Here is a 14860-nt window from a genome sequence, read left to right as displayed (position 1 = left end):
TAAATCTTTAAAAAAAAATACCTCTTACTAAGCAAGCTCAGAAATTCAATGACTTGACAGAATCTACTGGCTAGGTAATGCTACATTTAAAAATATAACTGGAATCAACAAATTAACCTATTTCAAGGAATTTGAAACAAGAACCAGAAATGATAGGTCCGAGACTGTGGGGAGCAGGGTCCATCTCCCGCAACATGGCAGGGCGCCCGGGAGACAAATAAGTACTGAGGCTGTGGACTGAAACTAACTCTGTGCGTCTGATCTCTCACCATATGGCGCTGAGAGGGAGGAAACAAATCTTACACAGCTGCTTCGTCAATTAGCTGATTCCTGATCCAACCTCTGATTGGAGAACAGCGTGCTCAGCGCGTGGAGAGAGAACGCCTGCAGAGCACAGATTGGTGGGAGAGGACTATAAAAGGGGGAGAGAGACAACATGCAGGACCCCCCGAGAGTCGGTCGGAGAGCTCATTGGTGCCGCTCCTCCGCGAAAGCGGGGGAGCAGCGGGGGGCGGGGGCAGCAAATCCGGGAAGGACCGGGGAAAGAAAACAGCATCCGGTGTCGTTCCTCCGCGAGTAGGGGAGCAAAGAGAGACGATATTGTTAAGCCGCCTCTTGCAACTCCTGATGCTTGTATCCCATATCAGAGTATCAGTTCAAGTCCTGGCTACTCCACTTTCAACCCAACCCCCTGCTAATGTGCTTGGAACGGCAGCAGATAATGGCTGAAGTATTTGAGTCCTTGCTACCGACATGGGAGACCAGGATGGAGTTCCAGGCTCCCCTATCCCTCCTATCCCTCTCCACTTATTCCATCATCCTCCCTTTCCCTAAATCTTTCAAAAAAAGTATAGGTCATCAATGTAATAAAATTCCCTCCCCCATTCTGTACAATGGACCAGCCTCTTGTGAATAACACTGCACAGGAAGCCCCTAATCCCATCAGTCCCAGTTTTGTTTGTGTATCATCCATCCATTGGGGCCTTACTTATTTTGCTGGCATATGTTTTCAATAAAGAGCTACAACAAAAGAAAGCTATAATTGCCAAATCTCTCCCTTTCAGCTATTGAACTAAGGTGATTTGCGGACATGTACAAAACTACAAACAAAGGGGGTTTTTCCAAAGCCCACTCACAGAACTCAGTGTTCAGGAATGTGTTAGAATAAATAAGTTTTCTTGTGGCCAAGACCTGGGGCCTGGTCTCCATGTGGATTTTCTGTGTCAGAGCCAGGTAGTATTACTTCCCTGCGGTCCGAGTGCTTAGGCAGGAGAGAAATCACAGCATTGCCCACAGTCAGAGGGGACTCTAATCAAATACAAGTATCTATCTCCTGTGTGTGGCTCGGACTCCATCGCCCAGCAACTGATCCCTGGGTTTGTGAATTTTCAGCTGGGACACAAACCGGTGCCCATATGAGATGCTGGCATCATAAGCAGAGGCTTTAACTGGCTGCGCTACATTGCCCACCCTAATAGCCTTATAGATGAGAAAGTTGAATGTCTGAAAGGGTAGGAAGTTACTCCAAATAACACCACTAGCAAAGAACATTGACGGGCATCAGATCTAGGCTGGTCACCGAAACTGCCACATACCTACCACTACTATCAGGTACTACACTGACTCCCATCCACTACCTGCTCACCAAGTCATTTTCCTTAGAAACCACTAACCACACACATACTACAGAAGGAGGTGACGAGTTTTATCATAGTCTTTGTCATCGGGAGTTCCTCCTCTCCCCACCCCTCTGGCCTCCAAAGATGCTCCTTGCTTCATATGACTTACAAATTCTACATTCTCCCACAACACAAACATGCTGGGTGAGGCCATCTTCTCGCGAGTACCAGGTGTGGGTGATGGTCAATACCAGTGAGCAGGAGGTGAGCTTGCCTTACTCCACCCCCGGGAGTCCCACCCTCTTCCTGACCAAGAATCAAGCCCACCCAAGTACTTCCGCAACCCTCCGTAAAGTTCATGTATGCAAAGGTCTCTGCTTAAGAAGCGAAGTGTTGCTATGAAGTAATTCTACTTTAAAAAAAAAAAAAAACACCTTAGCAATTATCAGTTTCAGTAAATGCAAAATAACCAGCGTTACAGTTTCATGTAAAAGCAAAGAACCCTATGTTTTCGATAGTTAGTGCAGTCTAGTTGCAGCTAAATGTGCATTTTCCTTTAAATTTTGACAGGCAGAGTTAGAGAGAGACAGAGAGAAAGGTCTTCCTTCCATTGGTTCACCCCTCAAATGGCCACTACGATCTGAAGCCAGGAGCCAGGTGCTTCTCCTGGTCTCCCATGCGGGTGCAGGGCCCAAGCACTTGGGCCATCTTCCACTGCTTTCCTGGGCCACAGCAGAGAGCTGGACTGGAAGAGGGGCAAATTTAGACCAAAATGCAAAAGATTAACATAGAAAGTAAATGTATGATTCTTTTCAAAACGTGAGTCACAGAAGCATAATAAATTGCACACACACAGGAAAAAAAAATAGGGGGGCTGGCAGTGTAGCCCAATGGGTTAAGCCACCACTTAGCATGCCACCCACTGGCAACCCATATTGGAATGCGTGCTTTGAGTCCCGGCTTCTCCACTTGCTTGCATCGGATCCAGCTCCTTGCTATTGCCCCTGGGAAAAAAAGCAGGGGATGGTTCAAGTCCAATGGATTTCCAAGTTCTTGGCTTTGGCCTAGCCCAGCCCCAGCCACTATGGGCATTTAGGGAGTGAACCAGCAGATGAAAGATCTGTCTCTCCTCTCTGTCACTCTGCCTTTCAAATAAATGAATCTTTTTAAAGAGAGACAATAAAGACAGGCAATTTGCCTCGTAGTTAAGACGTGGGTTGACATCAGTGACACACATTGAACTATGTGTATGCAATATTCAGCTATGGTTCCAGTTTTCTGCAAATGTAGACCTTGGGAGGTAACAATATCTCAAGTAATTGGGTAACTGATCTTGACTGATTTCCAGCTGAGTATCAGCCTGGCCCAGTCTCAGCTGTTGCAGGCATTTGGAGGAGTGATTCTGCAGATGGGAGCTCACTCTCTCAAAGAAATTTAAAAAATCGAATAGTGAAATGCTTAGTTTAGGGTGTGAAGTTCTGCAAATAATAGGAACCTCAAAAATAATACACATGCAGTTGTGTTTTAGTCACAAAACATTATAGAATAAAGTCAAACAGCAGGCTTATTAGTGCAGTGTTTCCAAAACTTTGCTGCATTTAGAGAGCTTTAAAAAAAAAAAAAAAATCCAATCCCCAGGCTGCACCCCCTACCCCTCATCAATTAAATCTGAATCTAAGGGAAAAGAGGTGGGGTCCAGGCTTTTATAGTTTTAAAGCTCCCCAGGGAATTCTTTAATGTGCTGCCAAAGCTAAGAACCTCTGCATTGAAGAGCACGGACCCTGGCCTTTGGAAGCTCTTACAAAATCTACTTCCTGGACAGTTTCCTTTCCTCAATCCTGCCAATAGCTTTTTTTCCCTTTTTAAAAAAGATTTATTTGTTTGCTTAAAAGGCTAAGTGACAGAGGGAGTAATCTTCCACCTACTGGTTCTCTCCCTAAGTGCCTGCTTTAGTTGAGGCTAGGACAGGTGGTAGCCAGGAGCCAGAACTCCATCTGGGTCACACATGTGGGTGGCAGAGACACAAGTTCTGGGGCCATCATCTGCCGCCTTGGTGCGTTAGGAGGAAACCAGATTGGAGGCAGAGCCAGGACTCAAATTGGCACTCAGACATGGGATGCAGGTTTCCCAAGTGATGGCTTAACCCACTGTGATACAAGGCCTGCCCCTCCAGGAAATTCTGCTTTTTAAGATTGAGTGAGTGATCTGAAAGGCAGCAGGATGGGAGGGAAGGGGAGGTGGGGGGAGTGTAGGGGATCTTCTATCCACCGGTTCACTCCACAAATGCCTCTAACAGCCAGGTCTGGGCCATACCAAAGCCTAGGCCAGGAGCTCCACCTGGGTCTCCCAAATGGATGGCAGTAGTAGTCCAAGCACTTGGGCCATCATCTGCTGCCTTTCAGGATGCATTAACAGGAAACCGGACTGGAAGCAGAGGAGCCAGGATTCAAACTGACACTTTAATATGACAGTCCCTAGTGGTGGCTTACCCCACTAAGCCAGAATGCCTATCCCTGCCAATAACATCTTTAAAGCTGTAATCTAGAATTTTTAAAATTACAGAGATTCACATAGACACATATATAAAATACATGCACACACATTTTTATTTGACTTAGACCCTGATTGTTAGTATATAAATCAGAAAAAAAGTACATATCCTCTCCAAATCTCTTAAAAAAAAAAACCCACACATCAAAGATATTTAAGTCACAAAACACACACACACACACAAACTTTAATCACCTGCAAGAACCATGATCCAATAATATATTTAATAGGCAAGATTTCATTCATCAATATACAAAAAAAGAAAACCCAAAACAAACAAAAAACCCCACCAAAGTTTGATTAAGACATGTGCCCTTAGCAAGAGCACTTACAGTTAGAAAGGTTTATTGGTAGCACTTTGAGGTAGCATATTGTGTAAAGGAACAGAAGTCACAGAGCTGCTCTGTAGTTTGTCCTGGACACAAAGGCACAGCCCGTCGGCCTGTGCCCTTGGCAGAGGAAAGTGAATTTGTACTCATTGTCAACGTCAGTCAAAACACACTTCCTATCCATGCCCCTTGGTCATTCCTCCACTGCACTTGCTGCACTGGGAGTTTATAAAAATGGGAAGGCATCTGTGTGCTTCTTTCCTCTTGGTGTGGCCAACATTCCAGGCTGTGCAGCCAGTCTCCCTCTGTCACATGCACTCCCTACTGACAGAAGACACTCACACCCAGTGGAAAGGGAAATCGGGGGTCACGGTGCCCCTTCTAATTCACTTCAGTAATCTAATTAATTAAGAATGACTCACTCCTATAAGGCTATAATGAAGTTCATTTCTGAATATCCCCTCCACGATTCTGGTCCTTAAAGGGTTCTCCTCTCCCCCTCCTACCCCTAGGTACAATCATTCTGGGGTATCCTTAAGTTTTCTGAGTTTTCCCTGGTAGGATGGTGAGCAGAAAAGCTTTAACACAACAACAAACCCAGGTGCAAGAGCAACACCAAGAACAGACTTCTTTTGTGCAAGTTGAAACAATCCAAGTTTACAGTTGAGAAAAATGGCCTGCTTCTTTAAAACAACAACAACAAAAAAGTAAATATTGAGCTCAGTTCTGTAATTTAAACACAAATATACAGTCAAAACAGGCTAAGGATTAAAGCTGCAAAAACGGTCCTAACAACCTCAGACCTCGATGCAGGTCAAGTTTTTGCCCCACGGTCACTGATTGGAGGGATTTCTAATCCCTAAAAGCCCTTTCGCCCCCTAATACTTCCTGTGTGAAAGCTGAACCCTTAGAAAGAGTTGATATACAATATACAGATGAGTTAACAATAGCACATGTGTCTGGGCAAAAAAAAGGGCACAAGCTTGGCCTGGGTTGCCACTCAAACCTCTGTTATTCGGTGTCACAGAAAATCCTCAAAGGTTGCCCAAAAGCAGGGCCCCAGGCACTAGGAACATGCCTGGCACCCAGGTCAACTGCCACACGACGTAACTGAGCATCAGTTAGACTTCAAGTATCCAAGGTGCTACAATAGCTGGTCCTCTAAAGAGCTCAGGCTGCCTCTCAGAAGCCCCCACCAGACCCCACCACACCACACATTATACAAAAAGCACAGCACTGCTACGGTCATTACCAAACACTAGGGCAGCAGGTGAGGAATAAGAGACGCGCACTCCAAATACACCAGCCTGACAAACACAAATAGATTCTTTAACATTTCCTACAACTAGAAGGTGCGTGAGCCGGTTTTCAAGCAATCCCTTTAAACTCTTTTCTTTTCTCCCCTTTCTCTATCAAACAAGAAAAATGGTTCTGTTCGGTTAACAGTGTCATTTTAAAATGCCATAAATTAAATAAGTTAGTTCACATTTTCTTTTTCCCAGCACTTAAGTTATAGTTAGTCTCTAATGTGCTTTTGAAGCTTGTTTTAACAGTTCCAGGTCTCTTCTGCGGACTGGGCCGGTTCTGGAACAGCCATAGTCACTCAGTTGCAATGGTACAAATTGTTCAAGCACCCCAAGACCCTGCCCAGCAGGACTGGTAAATAGCTTAGTCCATGATGGTTTAAAATTTCCACTGAATCCCAAGAATATGGTACTCCCTGAAAAAGAAAAAAAAATGAATTTGAATAGCCTAGTTCCAATAACACAGGAGGTGAGCAAATCAAAGATAGTTATTAAAAACACACACACACACCAAAAGCAAAAAACAAACCTACGCTTCTTATGTCAGCAAATGAACTCTTCCCACCCACCTCTTGTCCCAAATAACAAAACACATCCTGACACATTTCCTCCAACAGTGTTCCTTATTTAGAAATAAGTTTACTGAGGCCCACTCCAGGAACACAAGCTCATGAACACAGTGGGGTAGCTAAATTCCACCATAAGAATGCATGTGTTGCTGGTCTCACAGGAACTTCACAGAATAATACAAACCTTTGTTGTAAAGATGAGCTGGTTTGGCTAATCCGAGAGGTACTAATAAATCTGAAATATTCAACTGCTTTATTTCTCCTCTTGTGCTCAACAGAACAATGGACCTATGCACAAAAGGAAATCAGAGTTAGTTCAACTCGCATGGACTTACCGAGCACATTTCTGAACTGACTGGTACAAAGATAAAAGAACAGCATTAGCTGCAGAAGGATGCTTTTCCACCTCTGCTGTTACAAGTTCCCACTCTCCTCACTCTCCTGCTGGACCTGCAACTTGCCTGCTGCTAATACGAGGGATAATACGTGGGGAAAGCAAACGCCGTTTAGGTAGAAGTGCTCTGGGACATCATTTAGGGCATAACCGATTGCAACAAAGGAAGAGGATTTTTTGGTTTCGGGTGCTCTATTCACCTATGTTTGTTCTATCATCTCTTTAAGGCGATGGGTAAATGCCAATTCTTTATCTCTTTAAGTTCTATTATCTTTTAAGTCGATGGGTAAATGCCAATTCAAAAATTTGTTCTCCATTGTCTAAATGGCTATCCTCTTCATCAGTAAATCAATAAACATCCTGAGGTCTCTTGGTGGAAGACAATTCTCTAGTCTCTCCTTTTCATCTCTTTCTCTCCCCCCTCTCTCAACACCATGCTGGCTTAATTACTATAGCTTCATGGTTTATTTTAATTTATGATAAAACCAGCCCCTTGTAATACGGTAATTTGTTAGATATTTTACTGCTGTCTTACATTTATTCTTTCATATGAACTTCAGTATCGTCAAGTATGATAGAAAAGTTACCTATTTACCCTTACTAACTGAAGTGTGTTAAATTTATATTTTAGTTAGGTAATTTTTACATCCAGACACTGAGAATCTCTTCTTATATTCAATGCTTGTTATATAACCATTGGTAATGCATGTACTTTCTCAATGTGGGTCTTGACATGTCTTAAGATTAACCTTAAGATTCCTACATATTTTTATCAGCTTTGGTTCTTGGGTATAAATTTTTTATTTTGCAGAGGTGACTCCATTCATCCTTGCAGAGGAATAACCACAGCTGCCCTGGAGACCCAACATTCTTCAAGCTGCTTAACAACTTACGATACAATAGACATACAGAAAAGCATCCCTAAATGTCTGGAACATTTGGATTTCCACAAACTAAACACTCTGGTGTAACAAACAAGCACCCAGATCAAGAAATGACTTTCCAGTGTCTCAAAAGCCTCTCCTATATCTCTTTTCTATGAACTATCCAGTGACTTTCCAATGAGTTGGTTTAAACTCTTAAATCTCTAAGGTGCCTGCAGGACTACCATGATGTCCTACACACTTGTAGTGAGATTTCCATTGTGGATTGCTTCAGGGAAGGTGAGAGTACACGTGTTTTCAACATTAGAAAAAACTTTTAGATCCTTCAGGAATACTGAGTTCTCAGAAATGTATCTGCTAAAATTGTCTTAAGCCAATTCTTCCTTGAATGGTTTTACTTAATGGCTACATCAAAGTCAAGGAGAAGAAAGAACTCCAGAAATTCATCTTCTTTGCTCCAGGTGGGATCTAACTCAGAAAAAGATTCTTTCTTGGGCATCTTTCTTCAGAAATCAACAAAGAAAAACGAATCAGACCAGTGATTTCAAAAGAGAAACCAACCACTCAAGCACTTAAAAATCAGTTACTCTTTTCCAGTCACTTCCAAGTGCGTGAGTGATGACTTCCGAGATCCCTGTCATAGCACAAAGCTTTCTGAGGGTTCATATGTGGTATAGATAAAGCTGCTAAGAAAAAACTGCCCAGAAATTTCCTTCAAAATGGTACTTAGTGTCTTGAGCAGGTTGGGTACAAAGTAGATCAACTTAGTACAAAAAGCTGGGATAGTAATGTTCCAAGTAAGCTTTTCTCTGTTTAGGAGCCTTCTCACTAAATGCAAAATTTCTAACCTCCACGTTTTGCCACTGAGACACAATGGCCTGGTTTTTTTTTTTGTTTGTTTTTTTTTTTTGGTTTTGTTTTGTTTTGACAGGCAGAGTGGATAGTGAGAGAGAGAGAGAGAGAAAGGTCTTCCTTTTGCCGTTGGTTCACCCTCCAATGGCCGCCGCGGCCGGCGCACCGTGCCGATCTGAAGCCAGGAGCCAGGCGCTTCTCCTGGTCTCCCTTGGGGTGCAGGGCCCAAGTACTTAGGCCATCCTCCAGTGCACTCCCGGGCCACAGCAGAGAGCTGGCCTGGAAGAGGGGCAACCGGGACAGAATCCGGCACCCCAACCGGGACTAGAACTCGGTGTGCTGGCGCCGCTAGGTGGAGGATTAGCCTAGTGAGCCGCGGCGCCGGCCACAATGGCCTGTTAATAAGCATCCATGTGAGCTGGGAAAAGCTGATGACTTTCCACAGAGTCCTGAATGCTTATGGAGTGAACAACCATGGCTGCAAACCAAGCTCAGAGTTCATCAGGCGTCTTCTTGGGAGGAAATCGCATCTGTAAGGTGGCTTGTTCCTACAACAGAGCAGGCTTCACCTACCTCGGAGGGATGCCTGTTTTCAAGTACTCTTCCACACGGCTGATTTCAGCAAGCAGGAACAGCTTCTTCTCCATCAGCCGGAAGGGAACGCTGCACGCATCCACAACAAGAAGGAAGACACCTGCGCTTCGGAAGGGAAAGTCGGTGCCATTGACCTGCGAATACAAAAATGTCTTCAGACGTCATCCCCATTTCAGTAACATCTCCAGGACAACTTCTGTTTCCAATCCCTTCCCTCTGTCTTCTAAACCTCTGATTCAAATTACAGGCATGTGTCATTCAACAGGGAGAAGTTCTGACAAACATGTTGCTAGGCAGTTTTGCTGCTGTATGAACACCACTGACTGTACTCACACACTCAAAGGTGGCTATGTCGTCACTGGACAATATCATCTTAAGGGAGAACTGTCATATATATAGCCTCTCACTGGTCAAAAAATTCATCATCTGCTATGTGACTGTACGTGAGGAGTCATTACAGTTCATGGAAAAGAGCATAATGAAAAAACTGCACATTTTGTTTTTGTACCACTATAAATTTATCTTTTAATTCAATTTTTTACATGAACTTTTTTTTTGTGAAGAGAGGTAGAGTTACAGACAGAATACATACAGAGAGAAAGGTATTCCTTCTGCCGGTTCATTCCCCAAATGGCCAAAATGGTCAGAACTGAGTTGATCCAAAGCCAGGATCCAGGAACTTCCTCAGGGTCTCCCACATGGATGAAAGGACCCAAGCACTTGGGCCATCCTCCACTGCTCTCCCAGGCCATAATTAAAAAGCTGGATTGAAGAGGAACAACTGGGACATGAACCAGTGCCCAAAGGGATGCTGGTGCCGACGTGGAGGCTTAGCCTACTACGCCACAGTGCCAGCCTCCCTACGTGAACTTTTTGAAGTACCCTCACGTACCATGATGTGACCTATAGAATCCCCCACCCTCCAACTAGAGTTCAGGTTTGGAATATCATAGATAGTCAATTGCTTCATCTTCTGTGCTCCAAATATAGTTCTCCTGTGACATCAAAATGGCAAAGTGATAACTTCACCAGGATTTAAGTTACAAGAGGTAAGCAGGCACATTTGGTTTCAGAATCATTGTATCCTGAATTCCCATAGTTGTCCTCTTAAAAAAAAAAAAAAAAAAGATGTGTTCATTTATTTAAGAGGCAGAGTTACAGAAACAGAAAGGGAGAGAGTTACAGGAAGAGAAAAGTAGAGACACAGAGAGAGGTCTTCCATCTGGTGGTTCACTCCCCAAATGGCCTCATCGGCTGGACCTGGGCTGATTCGAAGCCAGGAGCCAAGGAGCTTCTTCCAGATCTCCCACATGTATGCAGGGGCCCAAGGACTTGGGCCATCTTCTACTGCTTCCCCAGCCATTACTAGAGAGCTAGATCAGAAGAGGAGCAACAAGGACATGAATCGACACCCTCATGGGATGCCGGCACTGCAGGCAGAGGCTTAACCTACTATGCCACAGCACCAACGCACCATCTTTGAATTGATGGTTTGTGACCTCTTCAAGAAAGACACTTCCAAATATCATTAATTCCTCAGCCAAAAAGGACAAATCAATTGGGTACACATTAACTTAACCCATAGGCACTGTTTCTAAGGTGTAAAATTCTAAATTACACTAAAGGCTACCAAAGACGTGTTTTCACCACTACACCTGTTCTTTAATATTGTTTTCTAATCACTATTGATTTCAGCAGAACTCAAAATAGCTTTTGACCTACATTTGCATTGCTCTAATCCAGGAATATTCCTGGAAACGCTTGAGATAAATTTTATATGGAGAAAGACTAGAAACAATTCCTCTATTTTTAAAGGGCTAGATACTAAAAAATGGGACTTGCGTTGTGGCACAGCAGGTTAAGCTGCCACTCACAATGCTATAGGAACATGGGTTCCAGTCGCAGCTGCTAGGCTCCCTGCTAACATGCCTAGGAAAGCAGAGGAAGATGACCCAAGTGCTTGAGCCCCTGCCAACCACATGGGGGTTTTGGATGGAATTCCAGGCTTCTGCCTTGTGCCTGGTCCAGCCCTGGCTGTTGTGGCCATCTGGGGAGTGAACCAGCAGATAGAAGATCTCTTTTTCTCTGTAACCCTGCCTTTCAAATAAATAAATATTTTTTTAAAAAATGATGGCTAACACACTCAGAGGTACTCATCAAAGTACTGCCAAACCTGTTGTTTCAAAGAAACTTCCCAATAACAATTAAAGGATTGCCATGTCCTAGGAAAGAAGTTGCAGGCAATGCATAGGAAAGCACTGGAGATAAATATGACAAACACCACGCCTCAGACTTTCCTCTGGCCCAGGCACTCTATATGCAGCAAGGGAGTCCAACAATGTCTCAGTCCCTAGGGTATAGCCTGCTAGAGGTCTTTTTTTTTTTTTTTTTAACAATATCTTATTTAATCATCTAGAAAGGGGCTGGCATTTGGTACAGCAGTTAAGATGCATTCGGGACACCAGCATCCCATATTTGAGTGCTGGGGATCAGATCCTGGCTTAGCATCTAATTGCAGCTTCCTGCTGATGTGCACCTTGGAGGCAGAAGGTGATGGCTCACAAACGTGGGTCCCAGCTCCTCATGACGGATATCAGATAAGGCTCCCAGATCCCTGCTTCAGCTTCACCCAACCCTGACTGTTGTGGGCATGTGGAGAGTGAGCCAGTTGATGAAATATCTGTCTCTGGCTCTCTGCCTTCCAAAGAAAGTAAAAATAAACAAACAATGCTTAAAAATTATCCAGTGAGCTAGAAGAGTGGGGGGACTCAGCACATGGTCCCTCACTGGCTCCCCCAGCCCGACCTCACACTAACAGGCAGAGGGGTGGACATCAGGTTCTTCACAGCTGACAGATTCAGCCCATAAAATTCTCCCACGAGCCCACTGCAAACAGAGTATAACAGATATACACACCAATAGGCTTCAGGGCACTTTATGCTACGTGTAAGCAGAGATATTCTTTAAGTTCTGGAGCTAGATGGTGGAGATGGCTGTACAATATGAATGTCCTTCATAGCCCTGAACAGCACACTTATAAATTATTAAAATAGTATACGTTATGTCTATTTTACTAACAACAAAAAAAAATTGAGGGGCCGGCAGAGGCTAAGCTGCCACTTGCAATGCCAGCATCCAGTAACAGAATGCTGGCTCCAGTCCTGGCTACTCTACTTGTGATCCAGTGGACACAGTGCTAACACACCTGGGAAGGCAGCAGATAATGGCCCAAGTGCTTGGGCCCCTGCCACCCACATGGGAGATCTGGATGGAGCTCCAGGCTGTTTTGTGATCTCATGGAGAGTATACCAATGGATAGAAGACCTCCCTCCCTCTCTCTGTCACTTTGCCTTTCAAATAATTAAATAAATCCATCTTTAAAAGAAATTTGAAAGAAGGGGAAAAAAAGTAAAATTTAACTTTGTCAACATATAAATGGACCTACAATAGCTGGACAGGTGGACATCAGTCACCCAAAGGAGATCTTCAGCTTGTGGCACCCAGGTCAACCTGACCTACAGGCCACATGCCAAGACCTGGTTCCCAGTGGCTAACTTGGGTTGAAGCCCACATTCCAGAGTTGACACTGTGATTCGTGGCTACACTTCCATTAACCCACTTAGAAAAGACAACTAACACTTCAAGCCCCCATCTTCCTCATCTGAAATAAATAAGAGTTAGGCAATCTTCAAATACAAGACCAAAGAGATTTTAAAATCTTCCTTGTCCATATCTGTAACAACTTAAGAGCTTATTATAAGTTCTAAAACCCAAGGTGATACACAATTTTCTATATACTGAATGTGTATGGCAAATTATTTCTCAACCGAAAATAACTTTCCTCTTTTAGAAATGAAATCAGAGGCACCTGCAACAGTCCTAGGCAATGAAACACAATTTGGCCAAATTCTAACACCAGCCTAAAAGTAATCAGTAAACACAATCTGCTCAGAAAGAAAAAGTTACCAATAATTTGGTTAAAAGTATTATTGTTGAGGTATTTATGTCTCTATTATATTTCCTGCCACAAATAATCAAAATATGATTACAAACCAGTGACTACCAGCAGAGGTAATTCATGTCTCCAGGGTGAAAGATGTAAGAAAATGAGGTAACCTGCTGCAGTTGAAATGTGTGTTCCCCCCAAAACTTAACATGTTGAAATCCTAATTCCCGAGGTGTTGGTATTAGGCAGTGAGGCCTTAGGAAACTGATTAGGTCTAAAGATTAAGGACCTAATAAAGCAGGCCCAAGAGAGTCCTTTTGAACTTTCCAAGCGTGAGTCCACAGTCAAAGGCACACAGAAGAACAAGTGAGCCCTCACCGACACCAACCTGCTAGTGCCTTGATCTTGGACTTCTCAGCCTGCAGAACTATAGGAAATCAAGTTCTGTTGTCTGTGAGCTCCCTACTCCATGGTATTTGGTTATAGCAGCCCAGGCAGAATAAGGCAACACAGGATGGTACTTACAGAGATAACAGAAGGGTCTCCACGCTGCGTTTCTGCTTTACCAGGTGACTGGAACTGCACGGGGAGGTAGCTCTTATGAGGGTCACTAGTAAACACCACCTAGACGGGGAAGAGTTCCAGATTTATGGCACCTGCAGCTTCCTCCCCAAAGGTTCCTCCCAAATGAACTCACTGGTAGCAAAGCCAGTCGGTGTTGTTCTGAATTTTTTGGTACACATTTCATGACCTGGAGTTCCATCTCTGAATAAACTTAATACAGGAAATGCATTGTTCCCCATTTTCTAGAACAATTCTAGTATCAAATAAGTGTAAGCTTATTTATAAAATCAATTCAATAAATGACTATATAAATGTGCTTTGTATTTAAATCTTTGTGAATACTTTATGCAAAAACACGCGCAAATATTTTTAAAAGATCTTTCTCTGCCAATTACCTTAAGTTGGGGATTAGTCACTCCAGGACTGAGGAAAGAATTGTAGATCAAAGGAACCACCCTGATTAAAAACTGTGAGTGGCCTTGGACATGACCAGGTCTCACCTCCTCTCTGTGGCCTACAAAGTGCTCCATAAATGAAGCCAGGCCTTATCTGCGGGACCTGCTTTCTCTGTTCTTTCACAGCCAGCAGGCAGGACCAGAGCCTCACTTTGCCACCAGCAAGTCACCTTTCCTGCCACTTCCCCTTTGCTGATGCTGTTCCCTCCTTAAGAACACCTTTCCCTTTGCTCCTCTACTTCTCTGAATTACTTCCAGGGTCCCAAGGCCACGTCTTTTGTCCCACTCCTTTTGCCCTCAATGTTCTCCTTTAGTTCAGAAGCACCCTTGACTCTCACACAATGTAGCACTTAGAAGACCCTGTCCTTAAACGTAGACGTCAAGAACTTCATTCCAAGAACAAGTAGTCATCATGATACTAAGCAGCATTCAGGAGCTGAACGTTTTCTTGAAGTCTCAGGTTTTGGAGTTAAAAATTCATTGAATTTCCCTAGTTGCTCTTACATGGGTTTGACTGCGGCATGCAAGACAAAAATTCCCCCCAAATTTCCAAGTGAAAGTGATGCTCCCGGGTGCTTCATCTATTTTGCAACTGTGCAAAGGCAATAATTGACACATTTTACCAAATGAATTCCAATCAGTGTTTCACACAGAAGGGAATAATGCTAAATGTTACTGCATGGAACCATTAAATTAGATAGACCTCGATTGTTTTCTTTTTTCTGTCTTTATTTATTTATTTTTATTTTTGACAGGCAGAGTGGACAGTGATAGAGAGAGACAGAGAGAGAAAGGTCTTC

At 43.6% G+C, this 14860-nt stretch overlaps 1 protein-coding gene across 6 annotated transcripts in view; it reads right to left on the bottom strand.

Moving 5' to 3' along the window:
• Nucleotides 1-4202: 4202 nt before the first annotated feature.
• CEMIP2 (cell migration inducing hyaluronidase 2) overlaps nt 4203-14860 on the bottom strand; it is an 88647-nt gene continuing 77989 nt past the window's right edge. For all 6 annotated transcript variants that reach the window (XM_008256356.4, XM_070050811.1, XM_070050814.1 and 3 more), the window contains 4 exons: nt 13567-13665; nt 9075-9229; nt 6556-6659; nt 4203-6218 (listed from right to left, as the gene is read on the bottom strand). In XM_008256356.4, the coding sequence (XP_008254578.2) occupies nt 6022-6218; nt 6556-6659; nt 9075-9229; nt 13567-13665 (555 nt within the window). In that variant the 3' untranslated portion in view covers nt 4203-6021. The remainder of the gene's footprint in view (nt 6219-6555; nt 6660-9074; nt 9230-13566; nt 13666-14860) is intronic.

Source organism: Oryctolagus cuniculus, chromosome 1 (genome assembly GCF_964237555.1).
Source record: "Oryctolagus cuniculus chromosome 1, mOryCun1.1, whole genome shotgun sequence".
Classification (NCBI taxonomy): Eukaryota; Metazoa; Chordata; class Mammalia; order Lagomorpha; family Leporidae; genus Oryctolagus; species Oryctolagus cuniculus.
Note: the sequence above shows the minus strand (reverse complement) of the source record. Positions and strands in the feature narration are given on the sequence as shown.